The sequence below is a fragment of the Rhinatrema bivittatum genome, chromosome 10 (genome assembly GCF_901001135.1).
Source record: "Rhinatrema bivittatum chromosome 10, aRhiBiv1.1, whole genome shotgun sequence".
Lineage (NCBI taxonomy): Eukaryota > Metazoa > Chordata > Amphibia > Gymnophiona > Rhinatrematidae > Rhinatrema > Rhinatrema bivittatum.
In genome coordinates, this window is record NC_042624.1 from 74,490,978 (window position 1) to 74,511,035 (window position 20,058).

Here is a 20,058-nt window from a genome sequence, read left to right on the forward strand (position 1 = left end):
CCTATACAGATATTTTTGTACCTGGCGCAGAGACAATCATTTCTCTTGTGGCTGTCTTAAGGGGGATTGGGCTAAATGCCTGGTTCTGGACTTTTAAGGAGGATCTAACAAACACTCCTTTACGGCCTGATTAAAGACCTATTTCAACAATTGGCTTTTCCTTAATCACTATTGTTCTGATCCCTGGACATTCCTGTACTTGTCATGATAGATGTTTTACTGATCAGTGTCTGCAGTTCCAATCCTGACCACTGACTATGGCTCATCTAAATCTTGGGGTACTGGTGTTGTCTTTGTTTATTTCAATGGCTGTAATTGCACATCTGCACAGCACACGATAACCCAGACTGAGATCACTGCATATCCATATCAGTACTGATATTTACATATCACATTATTGCAATAAAAGAGCAAAGTGGACCTACGGAGCAAGAGCTGAAGGTGCTTGAGCCGATCCTCCTGGGTGTGCACCGTGGCTTCCGACACTGCCAGTTTGTCCTGCAGCTCCCGGTTCTGCTGCCTGCAGTGTGTGAGCTCTGAGCAGAGCTGCACCTCCTTCTCCCCAGGACTAGCCTCGACATGCTGCCCAAACTCAGGGTGTTCAAAGTCAGAATCCACCTGTGGAAAAGGAACTTCAGTAAAGCGCTGAGACAGAAAGCAACAGACATAGGGCCAAGCAATGCAAAGTCTGAAAGTACTACTGGGGAATTCAGCAATAACCAGCCAGGCCACAAAGCAGAAGGGAATTTATTTGTACAATGTTTGGAAATCCCTCACAGCATGCCCAGCCCACCAGAAGTATAAAACCAGCTCTCCTGACAGCACTACTTGGTCACTGAATCAATTCAGTTCTTTTTCCATTTTAATGTTCCATTTTCTTCCTTCCAATTCCTTTAGAAAACTTCCCATATCTAAGGATTCGCTGAATGCCATTGCGATGGCATTGCTAATTCAGCCTTTAATTACACTTTGATAACTTATGACAGTGGAAAGTTACGGAGCGGACACTGATGCCATAAGCATTCCAGGTCAGGACGCGAGGCTCCTGTTTCTCTCTCCTGACTTAACCCTGCCTCCTGTTTTGAACCGTAAGTGCCATAATTCCCTACCAAAAATCTGGGCCCCCCCCCCTCGTAAAAACCCTAGGGAGCACAATCACCTCTCTCCGACTCCTGCCCACGTACCCCTTAGAACCACATGGACGTCTGGGGAGATCGTGTACCTGGCATCTCAGTAATGACAGAACCCGAGCCAGCGTGGCTTGAACGTGGCAGAGCGAGACCAGGAGCATTTGGTTATTCAGCCAGAGCTCTAACTAAACAGCTGATAAATACTGGAAACCAGTACTTCTGCAGGACAGAAGCCCAAACTAGGACATTTAGGGCGCAAAATCTTCTGTTCACATAAGGACCAAGTCCACGGGCACTTTTGACCCATGGGCATTGCTAAGAAGTTTGAAAAGGAAAGTCCATGCACACTTTCATGCTGGAAATTGCTGATTTATACCTGCTATTTTTGTTGGTAATTTTTTTTAATGAAAAATAACACATGCAAATTGTAAAATGGCATCTGTAAGTGTTATTTCCTGTGCCCCCACCAAAATGACCCTGGGAATGCCTCCCCTTAATGAGGCTAAAAGTATCCGCATTGTTCTGCAATGCACTTGCTTCTAGCTACACTGAGAGAGGGTCATTTTTAGATGGTCAATATGTACAAGAAAAATTATTTTTACCTCAAAGGCGGCAATTTCCATGATAATTTACCTTGGTCAGTAGACAATGACTTATCTGAGCCAGGTTAGAGATGTTCCTACAGATGCTTTTAGGTTGGGGAAGTAAATAGTGTGCATACAGTGCCATTTCCAATTCTATGTGCACTGTTTTGCTCCCGATCAGTCACCATACTTGGGAACTTTTGATTTACAATCACCCTGAGATTTTCATCAATCGGGAGGAGGGGTGGAAGCGAGCAGAAACAAGTTAAGCGGCATGCGCCCAAATTTTCTCCTCTTTCATACACACAAACTAACACACTCGCATGTTCCCTGTCTCGCTCTCTTACTCTTATTCACACACATGCTCACTCATATTCTTCTCATTCTCCCCACCCCATACATACCCCACCCCTTCAAATGTACGCCCTCTCCCTTTACATACATGCCCGCTCAAATACGACCCTTCTCCCCCGAACATGCCCACTCAGACATACACACACATGCTCCCCTCACATACACTCCCTTCCCCCACATTCACTCACTATGTCTCCGCACCTCCAACCCACCAACAGCAGCAACCTCCTCCTTAGAGCCCCTGCGGCCTATGGGACTCCCCCTTCTTCCTGCCTCCATGGGCCAATCGGAGGCCTCCTCCCTTCTCCCTGCCAGCACGGGCGAATCAGAAGCCTCCTCCATTTCCGTCTTTGAATCATCCACTTGACTTGTGCAGGCCAATCAGGCTGCTTCACCAGCAGGACACCAGGAGATTTCAGGTGTTGGCCCAGAGACTTGGCAATTCCATTAGAATTCCAGAGTGTCCAGGTCAAATCTGGAAGTTCCCAGGTATGAAAGGAAGGTACATGGGAAATGGGTGCTTTATATGCATGCACCTTTCGGTAGGAAATTTTGAAGCAAGTAGTTTCCCTTTGAGGTCCATACATGGAAAGTGTCATGTTCCCTTGCAATACCGTGAGCTATTCAAAATTGCCCCCATAGTAAGCCTGGATAAAGGACTCACCTGATTGGCTAAACTGAGGGATTTAATGTCTTCATTTCCAGCTGACTGGCAGAGTAGAGCACCTAGGTCCAGTGACTGAGGCCTGATGCAATGTCTCTTTGCTGCCTCTTCTCTGAGCTGCACTCCCAGAGCAGAGCGCTTCACTGGCACAGCCATTGCTTCTGGTTTCAGCCTCTCTACTTCCTTAGCCACACTCAGTGCCAAATCTGGATTCCTCTTCCCTGCTCCCTCCTTGCAGTTTGGCAGCAGCTCTTCGGTTAATAAATGAATGATAGCGTCCGCATTGCTCATCTTCCCATGCAGCTTTCTGATCTCTGACCTCTGACCCTTGCCATCAATGGACCCCTCTTCCTTCTCACAGTCCATCTTCTGCATTTCACTCTTCCACCCGCTCAACTTTGCATCTTGCATTTGGTCTTCCGCATCCTCATCCCCGCACAAACTCTGCAGAGTGGCACTGCAATAGGATAAAATGCTACAATGATATTTCTCAGGAGTGTCAGGGCAAGAACATAAGAAGAGACACTCTGGGCCAGATCAGTGGCCCATCCGGCTCAGCATCCTGTCTGATCGTGACCAGTCTGGGTCACTTGGAAGTATTCAGCAAATCCCTTTCCTATTGCTCACTCCTAGAGGTAAGGTGTGGTGGTGGTGGCTACGTCTACTGGGCTAAGAATTGTTAACGGACCTGTCCTCCAGAAACTTGGCCTAACCTTTTGTGAACCAGCTATATTACTAGCCTTGACTACATGCTCTGGCAAACTGTGCATTAAAAAGTTTTATTGAGGGTCCTAGCACTATTTGAAGAGTAAAAACCATTTCCTATTAATCTGTTCCAACATCACTCATGATTTTATAAACTTGTATCGTATCCTTGCTCAGTCGTCACCTCTCAAGATGAAGAGTGATGACATGTTTAGTCTGTTTCCCTAAGGAAGCTGTTCCATCCCCTTTATCATGTTCGGCTCCTTTCCGCTACAGCTCTTTTTGAGCGGGTGCGACTAGAACTGCTCACAGTACTCAGGGTGCGGTTGCACCATGGATTGATACAGAAGCATTATGATATTCTCAGTTTTATTTTCTGTTTCTTTCTGAATAATTCTTAACATTCTATTTGCTTTTTTGATTGCCACCATGCACTGAACTGAGGATTTCAACGAGATTGGACTCCAAGAGGCCGCTTTTCAAAGGGTTTAGGCTCCTGACTTTTGGAGTCAGGTTCCTATATTGGCCCATTTGAAAATTTCTCAGGGCTGGGTGCCTAAAATTTTGGCTTCTATAAAGTGGGTGGCTGTGAAGGTAGAGTTAGGGTGGGGAAACAAAGTTTGGAGTTTAGCACCAATTTTCAGAACCTGGCACCTAATTTAGAGCCTAAATCTAGGCAAATGAACAGCAGTCCTAACTTTTAGAGTCCTAAATTTAAGGGATGTTTCAGCTGAAAACTTAGGCTCCTAATTTTGTCTGAAGATAGGCACCTAACTTAAGCATCTAATTCAGAGGCCTAAATTTAGGAACTCAGCTTTTTTTTTTTTAGAATATATATTGACCCCCAAGATCCTTTTCCTAGGCCATGACTTCTAATGTGGAACCCAGCATTGTATACATATAGTTAGGGTTAGTTTCCCTTATGTGCATCGTTTTGCAACCTGTCCACATTGAACTTCATCTGTCATTTAGATGCCCAGTTCCCCAGTTTCACAAGATCCTTCTGCGATTATGAAAGCACAATTTCTTAACAGCTACCATCGTTAATTGATCCCAACATCAGGTTTGTAGTTTCCTGGATCAACTGTGGAGCAGACCTTTTTAAAAAATTGGCACTACATAGGCTGCCCTCCAATCCACAGGTACATTGGCAGATTTTAATGACAGATGCAGTTGTGCAGTTTCATATGAGTTCTTTCAGAACTTTGAGGTGAATACCATTAGGTCCTGGTGACTTGTTACTATCTAACTTGTCAGGACTGAGAGATCGCAAATGATTTCCAGTGGGCAATGATCAAAAAGCTCCTTTGCCAGTATTCCTAGATACTAACAAAACAGAATGCTATGAAATAAAAACCAAGGACAAGGTCCCCATTGCCTGCAGGGGTTTGTGTTTATTCCTCTATATAATATCTGTGTTTTCTTTATCTGCAGAGGGATCCTGCAGGGCTCCCTGCTTCCTCTCTTAGTTCCTGCAGAGGAGCACAGCTCGCTCTCTCTAGACCAGATGTAATAAGAGAGAAGTAAAAACTGTGCACTGTATTTCAGCACACATTTTCTTATTGCACACACTTAAAGTTAACTCATTGTAGTATGTTAATAGTATGCAAATCAATCTGGAGTTACAAAAAGCACATAAACCTAAAACTGTGCACAAAAATGAATAGCATGCATAAATCATGTTTAATACGCACAAATCATGGTTTATGCTTAGGAGACATAATTCAAGATTTAAGGACACAAAACAGTTTCTGCATACAAACTTTGCATGCATAAATCATGGCTATTGTGCACACCACAGGTCAGCAGCAAATCCATGGTTTATGTGCATTGTGTGGACACCATGATTTGAGTGCATAAAAGTTGTGCACCTAAAAGCTGTGCACACCAAATACAAGTTAGGAGCACAACTTTTAAGCTCCTAAATTGTATGTACAAAACTTGAATTAAGGGTACAATTAATGCTCCTAAGTTGTGTTCATAAGACATGAGTTAAGTGCATAATTTGTGCTTATAGGATGTGCACAGAATACCTGCACAATTCATATTTTCTGAATATAGGACCCCAGTACCAAGGTTCTGCCTCATTGACTGACACCAGCCCCTGAAACCTTGCTCCACCTCTGACCAGGAGTTATACTTCCAAGGTTATGAAAAGCTGAGTTAAGCCAGTGCACCTCACTGCATTGGGGAGCAACACTAATGCCTTGACTGAGGTAGAATTTACATGGACGAGCACTAAGCTGGGCACACGGTTTCACTCAGGTTTGTAGGCACATTTTTTATGTGCAAAATTACTTTCTATGCCAGCAGTAAAGTTCTACCCCCAAAAAAAGTGTGAACCCCATGCTGACATGCGTCATACCCTATCACGTCGTGTGTTATCTCACCTGCCAGGAAAGCCTGCAGGGATCTCGGTTTCCTCTCTCAGTGCCCTTGATTCATCACCCATCTCTCTTTTCTCTTTAAATCGAGTGCGTTCACAGGGCTCCTCTTTGGGGCTGCCTCCTTCACCCAAGGAGCACTGAGACAATCTTAATGCTGCTTCTCCTGGCACAGGTACATTCTCAGACCTACCAATCGCTCTCTAGAAAGGGTACACAAGACATTGTTATTGTATAGATTTCAATCTGTGGAAGCCTCACGCAGGGATGCAAACTGCTAACAATTGCAACCTTGAAATTAAAGTCGTAACATCAACACTGAATGGCTGTGAAGTCAGAGCAAGTCGCTAATTAATGAAAGTGTACGGCAGGAGTGTAGCTAAGATACCTTTCTGACTGGCTGAGCACCAGCCAGCGCTGCCAATATATATTGTAATGGCTGCATAATTCAGATCTAGCACGCACAAGACGTGCAGGGAGGCTGTGGTTTGGCACCGCTCTAAAATAGAGCAAAGTGGCAAACAAATTAGAATTGTAAGTTGGCCTGCCTCCCTCCCCTCCATTTTAAATAATAATTAAAAAAAAAAAAAAAAGGATAAAAACGGGGAAGAGGGAAGCAGGAGCACCAGCCAGCGAGATGTGCCCGTTTGAGCTGATCACCATCCCTGGTCCTTTTCTCCTCAGATCCGTCATGAGGATGGAGTAACTCTGGCCGTCAGTGGGCCACCAAGAATATCCTTCACCTTTAAGTCAATTGCTAAAGCCTCCAGGTCAGTGAATTCCAGTAAAATGAAACAAACAAGAGCTATAATAGATACCGAACTAAAGATGACAGCACAAGGGGGCAGTGCTTTCTGGAGGCTGATTTCCCCCCTCCTGTGCAAGCTACAGGAAGATGTATTCAAATTCCACGCCACGCCATGCACAATCCAAACTTCCAGCTGGAGCCATTGGCAACCATAACTTGGTCAGCGCATGGGGAAAAAGAGTGCAGGGCAGTTGCTCTTTGCATTTTGCAACTTGTGTTGCAAAATGCTAGGAGCTTGTGTTGCAAAATGCAAAGAGCAACTGCCCTGCACTCTTTTCCCCCGTGCGCTGAGCAAGTGAGGGAATGCCCCAGCTTGGATGGGAAGGGTAAGGCAAAGCCCGAAAGCAGAGCTCCACCGTCCTGCAAGCAGATTGCCACCCAGAATATGGGGTTCCATGTATGTGTGTGTGAGCACATCATACGCACACAGGTTCTATGTGGTTCCATGCATGTATGTGAGAGCACATCATACGCACACAGGTTCTCAGCTTCAAACCTGGAGCTGCTAATTTATTTATTTATTTATTTAGCATTTTTTATATACCGAGGTATAGCAGAGTTGCCTTCACTCCGGTTTACATACAAAAAACAACATGATACATTGAACGATGTTTGAAATTTAAAAAAATTTCAAAAGTTAATAGTAATGAGCAAAAAAACATAACAAGAGAATGAATATTACTGGATAACACAGGGTGGAAACCCTGGGTAGGTGGACAGAGATATCTGGGAACATCAAAGACAGAGGACATCTGCATCATGAAACAGGGAATTTGAATGAGGGGGATAATGAAAGATAGCAGGCTATGTTAATATACTTTAAGTCATAGAGTGCAGTCTTTAAAAGATTGGCTGAGTAGCCAGGATTTTAGGTCTTTTTTGAAGGATTTTAAGTTTTCTTGATTGGTGAGGAAATGAGGTAATGAATTCCAGAGTTTTGGGCCAACAATGGAAAGGGCTCTGCTTCTGGTGGAGGATAATTTGGCCTGTGGAAGTGAGGGAATTACTAGTTGAATTTACTAGTAGATCTTGTTGTTCGGTGAGAGCTATGTAAATGAATGATGTCATCAAAGGCGGAGTATTCGGCTTTATATATTGCATTGTGAAGAATAGAGAGAACTTTGAATTCTACTCTTTTTTCAATAGGGAGCCACTGTAATTGATTGAGAACAGGTGTAATGTGATCGGCTTTTCTTTTACCTGTTAGTACTCTGGCTGCAGTGTTCTGAAGGAGCTGTAAGGGTCTCAAAGAAGATTTTGGAAGGCCAATCAAAAGGGAGTTGCAGTAGTCTAAACTGGAAAATAGGAGGGCTTGTAGGATAAATAATAACATAACCCAATGGTGCACTTTTGTAACCCGCATGTTAGGGAATTGGTTCCAAACTGCAAATAATGTGTCGTTTTACACTTCCAGGGCTGCCATAAGCACCAGATGGAAAGTTTCAGTTAGGGTTGCCAACCGTCCAGATTTTTTTCAGGACTGTATGGAAATTAGGTAGAGTGTCCAAAAGCCAGGAAGGAGGCTAAAATGCCCAGAAATCGTCCGGATTTTAGCCCTTCAAGTGCAGCTGGAGGGGGAAGTCTGTCCAGCATCTGTGTCTCATCTGCAGGGTGCTCCATAATATGGAGATTTGCGCGGTTCAAATAGCTGGCATTTGATCTTTGTGCTGCAGGAGAACAGAGGCGCGGGCTCAGATATGGCACTGGCTGCAGGAGCAGCAATCTCTTGGCTAAAGGGAGCGGCCCAGAGAACAGCAGGCAGACCTCCTCGCCCAAACTCCATCCCACAAAGCCCTCTTTACCACTGGGCAGAGCAGAAAGTGCCAACCTAGATCCCCTGCCCAAAACCTCCTACCCCATGTGCCCAGAGAGCAGCATCACCTTCACCTGGGTGCTGGCAGATGAAGCCTGAGGGGCATCTCCTTCTTCCCACTGGCTTAGGCCTGGATAAAGAAGTGGTGTCATAGGCCCACGCTGCTGGGACGAAGGAGAGACCATTGCCATGACAGGAGCTGGCGATAGCAGCGGCAGAGCAGCATTGGGCCGCTGGACTGAAGAAAGGCAGAGGCACAAGAGACCTTGCACTGTCAGGCCTGGAGAACGGTGAAGATGCAGGAGGCCAGGTGGTGTGGGGCCCACAGGGCTAAGAAAGGCACAGGAGAAGGAGGTCAAGCAGTGTGGGCTGTGTGAGGTCAAGCAGGAGCCCAAGAAGTATTTGGCCCAAAGAGAGAACAGCAGCAGCAGCAGCAGCCTGCCCGGCTCATGAAAACATGAGAAGTCCCATGGGCCTTGCTGGCTGAAAGAGGAGGCTGTTACTGTTTGTACTTCCAGAGAGGGAGCGTGAATGTGTGAGTGTGTGTGTTGGGGGGAGGATAGTGAGTCAATGTGTATATGGGGGCTAGTGCGTGAGGGGGGAGTGTGTGTGTAGGGGGGGGGGGGGAGAGTATGCAGGGTGGGGGAGAAAATTTGTGCACGCAGCAATCAACACGGCCATGCCCCCTTCTCCCACTAATCCACGACATCCTCAGGGCATCAGGAAATCAAATGTTTCCAAGAAAGGCGGGAGGAGTATACTTATTTTAATTAGTAGGTGTTATTTGATGTGTCTGCTGTTGGGAAATATTTTATTGGTTTTTGGAAAAGTTTTAAAACCTTTATCTGAGTTTCTAATTATTGGATGTCATTCTATTTGTCAGTTGTTTTGAAATATTTATTCTTATTAGTATGATTTACTGTTATTGATGTTTTATATTTCTTGATTTCATTTGATGTATTATGAGGAATGGTGATGTTTCTGTTTTGATCATACAACAGAAGCACAATCCCCTCATATTTAATTATTTAACTAATAGGGAAATAATTAAATATGAGTGGTTTGTAGGAATTGGATTTATTTCCTCTCCTTTTTGAAATTTGATGTTTCTGTTTTTCCATTGTTGTATTGCACACAGTTTGGCTTGTTGTGGTTTCCAGTTCAGCTTTTGTCTGCATTTTTATACTTTTTGTTTTCTCTTTTTTCTGTTTTTGGTAAGGGTCTTACTGTGTTTTGCTTGTGCGACTGAGGTGAGATATTCTGCTAGCATATATAGCATGTAGTTTTTGGTGTAAAGATCAATAGCAGCCTAGATTTTTTTGATTTCCTAATAGGAGGTATATTTTTGTTTTAGGGCCTGATGGATATTTTCAGTGTTGCCTTTTCATACTGTGAGTGCTTTTTGGTATGGCAGGTTTACTATATTGTAATTCAGTTTACTCATGGCTTTGTGAGGGCTCAGCCCACACCAAATGCATGTTATGATAGGCCTAATAACCTAAAAAATACTTATTGCTGTTATATCCGAATTGACATAGCCAAAATAAAGTTCAAGGACCATAAAAAATGAGCCTGACGCTGTTTGGTATGCAAACATAGGCTTAATGTTTCAATCATCAGTCCGGTCACTATAAAGTTTCACAAGTAAAGTCAGCTTTTTAGAATTTTCTTATGCAAATAAAAACACTTATCTCAACACTATGAAGATCTCCTTTAACGCTGGCCATGTTTCAAAATGTCTGCTTCATGAGAAGAATCATCTGCAGTGTTAATCAAAGGCAGCCATCTTGTCTTGTCATTTCATATGGACTTTATGTATAGGACTTTATAATGGCCGGCCATGTCTAATAGGATATAACAGCAAGGAGTGGGTTTTTTTTTAGGTTGTTGGCTTCCAGTTTTACACTCATTTTTTGGATGTTTTTTGGGTTGGCAATAGGGCTAATACCATATGAGGTCCAAGTGTTTTGTTTGCAGGGTTTTCTGGTTGGCACTACGGCAGGGCATGTAAATATAACATACATGTTATTGTCAGTGATATTTTTACCTTTTTTCATGTGAAATCTGTTATTATACATGCATCATTTGTAATTGTGTATGGGAAGGGCCGAGGAGGGTGGGAAAGCAAGGCTACAAGGTTCGCCTTGCTTGCCTAATGCCCTTGCATCAGCCATGGGAGAGTCATGAGCTCAGCGGGCTTCCTCTGCTTGGCTTGGAGAGGCAGCAGTTTGATGTGGCTGCAAGATGATCCCTGGGGATTTTACTGATCACTCGACTGCAGTCCCTGCTTCCCCTGAGTCCTGAGGGCAGTGCCTCCAGATCTGCTGTTTGGGGAGAGGGACGTGGGGGGGGGGGGGGGGATTTGTAGAGAGTTTCTTCTGTGCTTGTGCCCAGATGAAGGTTTGGGCAGCTCTAGGAACGCTGAGGCCAGTGTGTGGTGATGGCTTTGGGCAGCTGAGGCAGCTGTAATGGATGATGGCCCAGCTGGGGTTGAGGGCTGTGGGCAAAGTGAGAAGGCTGGAGCTGAAAGACGGGTCAGTGCTCCGGGCTGGGTAGATAGAGCCGATGTTTCTCTGGTTCCCCAGGGTTCTAGTGATTGTATTTTATGAGATTTATGTTCTCTTCCACTTTATAAATGGACTCTCTATAGACTGGAATATTTTATGCTGGATCCAACAAACATTTATTTTTTTTTATAAAAGATTTTTTTTTTTTTGTAAAATACAAGTGGCTTAATGAGATGTCATGTATGTTTCAAAAAAATCCCCTTCAGACTGAAGAATATTTTTAATTTGCTTAGTGAACAATGAGTTATTAGAAAGTTTGTGCGACACTGATAAATGACAAGTTTCCTAAGGCCTTGAGTGGAAGGGCATTGTCAGCAAAACGTTTACTTGGTTCCTCCAAGTGTTTGGAGTTTTCACAATTGAAAGTTGGCAACCCTATTTACAAACTATTGTGGAATTATGCTTTAGATGGTTTGATAATGATGATTATTGAGGATCTAATGGGACGGCACCTGCAGCAGCACAGAACAGCGTTTCTCCCTGCTCATTGCATCATGTGGTCCCCAGTGTTACATTTTAAGTGGTATTTTGAAGTGCATGTTAAACTTTTTTCACGTGCATGCTAACCATTGTTTAGCAAGAATTGTATTACATTTGCTGCTATGGGGATAATTGTGTAACCGCCTGCATAAATTAGACAGCAAATACATGCATAAAGCACACCGATTTTCCAAAGGAAAGTGAGCATGTCCCTATATACATTTCCCTTTGGAAAATTATTCCACCAGAATTACCTGCACACAACTTTACTTGCTGCATTGTGCGCAGAAATTTTGGGGGAAATTTTACAAGTAAATTTTGGAAAATGCGAAAGTATGCACCAAGTGCAAAACTCTCCTCAGCTGCACCCACTGACTCAGTCTGGGTAAACTTACGTGTGAACAGGACATAGGCACATAGGTTTACCCGCATATTGGACGGCAATTTTGTAAAAGGTCAGTTTTGAAAATCACCCTCATAATTTATTACCTCTTGGCTGCTGGTGCTCTTCAATGTCCCCTCATCAGCTGCATCTTCCTCCGCGCTGCAAGTGAATTTGGAACCTTTATCAGCTTCTTTGCCCCCTGCACTTTGACCTAAACAGAAGAGAGATTCATAGGTGTTCAGTGATCATGCATAGAATGGTGACAGCGTTGGCCTTATTCATTTTGCATCCCTTTTCTGTTCTTTTATTCACCCCATGCATTTTCCCTCGAAAACAGCCTTAGGCTGTTACCTGAACTCCAACCAAACCAGGACCTCCCCCTTGTGCAACACTGCTATCACTGATTGCAGAGTTTCCATTTGAAAATATGGCACCCTGAGAGCCGCATTCATGTTTTTCAGATCCAGAATGGGCTGTTAGGCTTTTTGGGAACTATGAAGCAATCATTCCAATGTGGCGTGAACCACCTCTTTTTTGACGCGTGATGTGCAAGAGGAGATCATAAATGCCTCTCAGACCAGTTGAGCAAATTCTAGAGTGTAGTCGTCTCTTATCACTTCCAGGACCTACTGATCCATGGTGATCTTGATCCATGGTGATCTTGATTCACTCTTTGTAGAAAAGGACTAATCTTCCTCCTACAACTTCCATTGAAGAGTGGACTGGCCTTCTTCATTGTGCAGGTTTGCTATCAAGCACAAGTCTACATGAGCGCGGAAAGAACTGTGGCTTGCCAGGGCTTTATCTCTAAGATAAGGAGGAGCCCTTATTGGGGTGAGATCTTCTTGAGTATCAAAATAGAGATCAGGATGTAAAAACTTTTCTTGCCCCCTTTCAACTTGAATTTGGGCAATTTATGACCCTTCAACTATCCCAGGTACTCCACCAGCTGTTCTAGGTCCTCTCCAAGCAGCCTGCCTTTAAAAGGGAGATTTCCAAGCTGTGATTTGAACTAGACATCTGCCGACCAGTTCCTCAGCCACAGAAGTCTTTGGGCCAATACAGCAGAAACCATAATCCTGGTCATAAAACACATCTGCCACATAGACCACCCTCAACTCCAGGTGCTCAGCCTGCTTGGTGGAGGCCAAAGGTACCATATCCTTTGCCTTCAAATGTTGACCCCATTGTAAACCCCATGCATAAAACTATTGCAGACTGCAGCCCGAATGCCCAAGGTTGACACCTCAAACATTCTCTTGAGGCAAACCTCCAGTTTCCAATCCTGTATATCTTTCAAGGATGCCAACCCCATCACTGGAATGGTGGTCTTCTTGGTCACTGCAGAAATGGATGCATCCACTTTAGATAGCATCAGATGTTCCAAGCCGTCCTTGGGTAAGGGATACAGCTTTGATATTACTCTTCCCACCTTCAAACCAGACTCAGGAGTATCCCACTTCCTGACTATTAGCTACGTCACTAGTCTATGAAAGGAAAAGGTTTTGTTTGCCCCCGCAGACCCTCCATTACAGGATAAAACCCCTCATGATCAGATTCCTCCTGAGGAACCTTAATCCCCAATTCCTTCAACATGTGCCAGATCAGTGGTCTCAATTCATCCTTCCTGAACAGCCTGACCACTTTAGGATCATCCATCTCAGTCACCAGCATGTCCTCTGGGTCTGAGAGATTATCTGTATCCATATCCAGGGATCCCCTCTCGGCATGGTCTCTTGTGCCTTCAGAGCCTTTTGATTCCTCCAAACTACTCCCGAATTGCCATTTCAGGCCAAGCAAGATGAGGATTCCTCCTGACACCTTCTGAGGGTTCCATTTCCCCCACTATTACCTGCCTCTAGGACACCTGTTCGCAGGATCGATTGCCTATTGCACCCTTCTTTGCAAGGTAAGCTTTGTGGAGGAGCACAAAATCAGAGGAAAAGTCCTCCAAATCCTCTGATTCCTCTTCCATTGCTTCCTCTGCAACTTCTGTGCTGTCCTGGAAGCCCACAGTGTTGCAATCTGCCTGGTATAAAGGAAGAGGGGCGTCTCTTCCCTCTCCAGACACAGCCTGCTCTTTTCCACAAGTAGGCAAAATGGACACCGTTCCCGCATCTTCAGATAAACGGGTTGCTCTCCTGTTATCCTGCCCTGTGTTGGGGGGGGGGGGGGGGGGGAGGGCAGTTCCGCAGCAGCCAAGAAGCACACCTGCTGCATAGCCTTGATGCATTAAGCTGCAAATGTTTTTCCCCATACGCTTGTCGGCTTTTCCCACATTCTGCCTGCATTGCCATTTCAGACCGCGGCCTCCCTGGGCTTCTGCTGCAAGTTCTGGTTCTCCCAACTCACTCGAGTCTCAGCGCCGATCCCGGGCCAACCCTCCTATTAATTGAGGCCACCGTAAGCTCCTTCCTCCCTTCGGACACTCCCTTGAGCCACATGGGCCTTTTTCACCTTTTTTTTTTTTTTTTTAAGAGAGACCTGCAAAACTATCCCAGCCAGCAAACCCAGAGAATAAAACCATACACTTCCCTTCTGCTGCCCCAACTAAGTCCAAAGGAAGATAAGGGAGCCAGGACACTGGCTTTCAACCTTTCCAACTGACTCTGGGCAGAGCCACCTCAGGGTCACCAACCTCTTGCTCACCCTACTCTACCACGGGTATGATCCTGCCAGGCACCTAACCCCATGGGAGCAATTTGGTCGTCAATCTTCTTTACTATCTTATGTTATTTTTATTTTATTTTATTCAGACTGCAGGTTTACCCTCTACCATCTTCTGGAGACAGAGCAATACTGAGGGACTGCAGGTGGCACAGCAGTGTCAGCGAAACTTTTGTTCTCTGCCTCCATCTTCTGTCGGGGATGAAAAACCCCTGCTTCTGGACTGATCTGGGGTATGAAGAGGAAACCTGAGTTAAGCCTATGCCACTCTCTGTAATAGCTAATGCTTTGCTTAACCTGGGATTTGCACGGAGGAGCATTAATTTGCATGCATAGTTTTATGTGCTAAACTTTTTTTTAAATTGTAAAGCTGTGCGCATAAAAACGTGCGCACAACTGAGCACTAACACGTGCTCACAGCCAAGTGCACCTTATTACATCGGGGCCTCTGATTGGGCCTGAGTAAGGAATGAAAGGAGAAATGACAAAGAAAAGGAAATCAGTGCTAGAGGTGGGGCAAGTACAGACAAAGGCAGAAAAAAACAAGGTGGCACACACCCCAGTTCAGAGCAGAACCTCAGTAATCAGAAGAACCAGAAACAAGAGGAGAAATGTAAGCACAGAAAATAAAATCCTCAAGAAATAAGATCAAGAAAACTGGGGAAACAGACGTAAGTCTTGCCTAACAAACCTATTAGATTTATATGAAGGTGTAAATAAATATGTGGATGAAGGTGGGCAGGCTGATATAGTGCATAAGAATATTCAGAAGGCATTTGACAAAATCTTACACGAGCCTTCAGGAAATTAAAATATCATGGGATAGGAGGCAGTGTGTTTTTCTGGCTTGGTAACTGCTTAAAAGAGAAACCAGAAAGAAGGACTAATGGGTCAGTTTTGCAAATAGAGAAAGGACATTAGTGGAGTATCACAAGGATCGGTACTGGCACCACTGCTGTTTAGTATATTCATAATGATCTGGGAAAGGGAACAATGAGCAAGGTGATCAAATTTGTAGTCCACATGCAATTTTTCCAAATTGTTAAAATAGCAGCAGATTGCAAGGAAATGCAGAAGGACTTTATGAGACTAGGAATCTGAATGGCAGATGAAATTTAATGTGGAAAAGTGCAAAGTGATGAACCTAAGGAAAAATAATCCCAATTACAGGTACACAGTACTGAGTTCTGTATTGGGAGTCCCCACCCAGGAAAAGGATCTTGTCCTTATGGACAATTTAATTTAATATAATATAATATAAATATAATTCTAATTTATTGTAACGTTACCTAATGTTCTATATTCCTAATGTTTTATTCAAAGTTCATTCAATGTTTCATGTTCTATGTAACGCTTTCATGCGAGGTTATTGTTTCACTGTAAACCGGTTTGATTTGTATCCCATGCAAGAAGATCGGTATATAAAAATAAATAAATAAATAAATAAATACAATGAAATCCTCAGCTCAGTGTGCAGCAGCAATAATAATAATAATAATAAAAACCAAATACAATTTTGGGAATGATCCAAAAAAGGAATGGGAATAAAAGTGAGAATATCATATTGCCTCTGTATTGATCTGTGCTGCAACTGCACCTCGAGTATTGTGTACAATTTTGGTTGCCCCTGCTCAAAAAAGTCATAGCAGGTGCAAAGGAGGGTAACAAATGATAAAGGGGATGGACTTGCTCCCCTTTGATGAGAGACTCTTTATCTTGGAAAAGAGACAGCTGAGAGAGGACATAACAGAAGTCTATAAAATCAGGAGTGGCGTGGAACAGATAAATAAAGGATGGTTATTTACTCCTCGTATATACTAAAACAAGGGGACATTCCATGAAACTAGCAACCAGCAAAGTTAAAACAGTTCGTAGAAAGTACTTTTTCACTCCATGCACAGTCAAACTGTGGAATCTGTTGCCAGAGAACTTGGTCAAGGAGACTAGCATAGTGGGGTTTAAAAGAGGTCTGGAGGAAAAGTCTGGAGGAATAGTTCATAAAGCATTATTAGCCAGATAGACAAGGGAAAGCCATCGCTAATAGTTTAATTAACTATGAAAATCTCGTTTCCGACAGCAACATTAAAGAAACAATGTCTTGCCTTCAATCTCCTCCCACCGAAGGTGCTGCTTTCTCTATGGGTGCTTCTGTATGGGTGTTTTCAGATGGTAATCATGGGCTAGTGAGGGTGGAATAAGTGCTGTACTAATTTCACTGGTCCTAGAATTATTCCACTTTTTTGTAATAAATTACTTCTACACCACACTTTGTAAGCTTGTTGAAATTTGATTTAGTCTTTTTCATTGTGCAAGTCTGAAAAGTGAACTCTGGTTTAAAACAAGATTGTATTACATCATAATATCCCTTGGGAAAGCCTCACGGGTTTTTGCAAAAAGATGCAGTGAAAGGCACAGGAATCATTGGAAGGTGATGGTCCAGCTCAATTTCTTGCATACATTTGAAGATTGTTTCTTTCTATGTTGTCCTATTTTTAGCCTACAATGAACAATAGGATGTGTGTCCAAAGAGTTAAATACCAACTAATTGACAGGAGGTCAATGATGATAAGAAAATAGACAGACAGATGTAAAATGAGGATTTTGGGCTGGCCCTACAGCTCAGATTATAGTATTGTGTGCTATGACATAGGGGATCCTTTGAGAATTGGAGCTCCAGGAAGAGCTCAGAGAAGACAATCAATGGTGATTTTTTTCACTGCTTTTCCAGGCCCCCTGTAATCCCTGATTTTTTTTGCTTACTTTTCAGTCTTCCATCATTTATTCTCAGGTGGACCATTACAGTGGGATTAGCATGTGAGCTTGCCTTCAGCTCTTCTACTCTGTTCATCACGTTATATAGTTTTCCATCTTTTTCCCACATCCATTTGCCCGATGTTAATCTCCCAGAATCTTTGGTTTGTTTGTTTTTTTCCTACTTGTTGGCACTTGGTTCATTCTCATTTGTGAGCAATGCTGTCACCTCTGCCGTCCCCATGTCTGCTGCCCTTGACCCTTTCTTTTTCTTCTGAAATATGATGCTCCTTTTTGATAGTTATCACACACGGGATGTGAATCGTTTTTTGACGATTTAAAATATCGTCCGATATATTTTAAATCGTCAAAAATCGTTAGAGCCGCGATACAATAACAATTTCCCCGATTTATCGTCAAAAAATCGTAAATCGGGGGAAGGGGGAGGGGAAGGGCGGGAAAACCGGCACACTAAAACAACCCTAAAACCCACCCCGACCCTTTAAAATAAATCCCCCACCCTCCCGAACCCCCCCAAAATGCCTTAAATTACCTGGGGTCCAGAGGAAGGGTCCCGGTGTGATCTTTTACTCTCAGACCTCCGTGCGTTGTAGAAATGGCGCCGGCGCTACCTTTGACCTGTCATATGACAGGTCAAAGGTAGCGCCGGCGCCATTTTGTTTTTTTGTCCCCCGACGTCAGGAGCATAGGAGATCGCTCCCGGACCCCCAGGGACTTTTGGCCAGCTTGGGGGGGCCTCCTGACCCCCACAAGACTTGCCAAAAGTCCGGCGGGGGTCCGGAATGATCTCCTACCGTGAATCGTTTTTCCGTACGGAAAATGGCGCCGGCCGTACGGTAACACGATTCAACTGCAGGAGGTCATTCCGGACCCCCGCTGGACTTTTGGCAAGTCTTGTGGGGGTCAGGAGGCCCCCCCAAGCTGGCCAAAAGTCCCTGGGGGTCCAGCGGGGGTCCGGGAGCAATCTCCTACGCTCCTGACGTCGGGGGACAAAAAAAAAATGGCGCCGGCGCTACTTCTACAACGCATGGAGGTCCGAGAGTAAAAGATCACACCGGGACCCTTCCTCTGGACCCCAGGTAATTTAAGGCATTTTGGGGGGGTTCGGGAGGGTGGGGGATTTATTTTAAAGGGTCGGGGTGAGTTTTAGGGTTGTTTTAGTGTGCCGGTTTTCCCGCCCTCCCCCTTCCCCCCCCCACTGGACCCCAGGTAATTTAAGGCATTTGGGGGGTTCGGGAGGGTGGGGGATTTATTTTAAAGGGTCGGGGTGGGTTTTAGGGATGTTTTAGTGTGCCGGTTTTCGATTTACACGATTTACACGATATTTAAAAACCCAAACTGCGACTATCCGATTCCCTCCCCCTCCCAGCCGAAATCGATCGTTAAGACGATTGATCACACGATTCACATCTCTATATCACACAGCAGTTGTAGGAATTCTTCCTTGGTTTTCTCTGCGGTTTTGTACATTATTTACCTTGATCTTTCCTCTCGTTCATCTTTGTGCTCCTAAAACATCTCTCTACCCTGGATTATTTTCAGGACATGAATTGCCTTCTACTCTTCTTGCCCTTGCTCTGTCTCACTCATGGGTGTCTACATCGGACACCCAACACTGAATCATCTTTACTCTGGCTTCCTATGACATCTTTTGCATTACATTTCTCTACATGCCCTTCATCTCTGATCACTCTCTCAGCTCAGTTTGAGGGCCCCTCCATAGCCTCCTTTTGCACAGGAGCAACTACAGTGCTGCGTATGTCGTGTAGCGCTATAGAAATGTTAAGTAGTGGTAGCAGCAGCAACTGCACCTTTAGCTCCTCAGCTAATAAGATGCCAAAAATGTTAAGTTTCTTAAGGAAATATATATTCCCCAACTCTTATGATCGTATTGATTTGAAATCCTGTAGGTTTTTGTCTCTCTCGTTCTCTAAGGCTGGGTTTTTTTTTTTTTTGTAAATTGTAATTTTTATTGCAGCAACAAACAATGTACAATAAAAGTATAATATAAAAAATACAGGGCCGGATTTTAAAAGGGTTACGCGCTTAAGTTAAGCGCGTAACCCTTAAAAAAAAAACCCTGCGTGTGCCGAGCCTAATTTGCATAGGCTCGGCGGCGCGCGCAAGCCCCGGGATGCGTGTAAGTCCCAGGGCTTGCAAAAAGGGGTGGTCGGGGGTGTGGCTAGGGGGCGTGACGTGGGTTTGGGGCGTGTTCGGGGGCATGTGGGCGGTCCGGGGGCATGGCCGAGTGCCCCGAACAGCGGCCTGTGTCGGGGCCTGCCGCGCCAGAAGACAGCTGGCACGCGTAAGTTACTACTGCCCGGAGGCAGTAGTAACTTTTGGAATAAAGGTAGGGGAAGGGTTTAGATAGGGCCGGGAGGGTGGGTTAGGTAGGGGAAGGGAGGGGAAGGTGCGGGGGGGTGGAAGGAAAGTTCCCTCTGAGGCCGCTCCGATTTCGGAGCGGCCTCGGAGGGAAGAGGCAGCACGTGCAGGGCTCGGCGCACGCAAGTTGCAGAAATGTGCACCCCCTTGAGCGCGCCAACCCCAGATTTTATAAGATACGTGCAGCTACGCGCGTATTTTATAAAATCTGGCGTACTTTTGTTCGCGTCTGGTGAGCGAACAAAAGTACGTGCTCGCGCTCTTTTTTAAAATGTATCCCACAGTGCTGCACTTCCATTTGTTTGTTTTTAAAGACAGAGATGGTGAATGTTGAAAAACTATTACACAGTCCATGCCCCATTT

General features: G+C 44.5%; 1 protein-coding gene across 8 annotated transcripts in view; it reads right to left on the reverse strand.

Moving 5' to 3' along the window:
- The window catches only part of PDE4DIP (phosphodiesterase 4D interacting protein), a 237,109-nt gene that overhangs the window by 49,417 nt on the left and 167,634 nt on the right, over positions 1-20,058 (reverse strand). For all 8 annotated transcript variants that reach the window (XM_029618266.1, XM_029618265.1, XM_029618264.1 and 5 more), the window contains 4 exons: positions 11,979-12,085; positions 5,828-6,024; positions 2,733-3,189; positions 426-618 (listed from right to left, as the gene is read on the reverse strand). In XM_029618266.1, the coding sequence (XP_029474126.1) occupies positions 426-618; positions 2,733-3,189; positions 5,828-6,024; positions 11,979-12,085 (954 nt within the window). The remainder of the gene's footprint in view (positions 1-425; positions 619-2,732; positions 3,190-5,827; positions 6,025-11,978; positions 12,086-20,058) is intronic.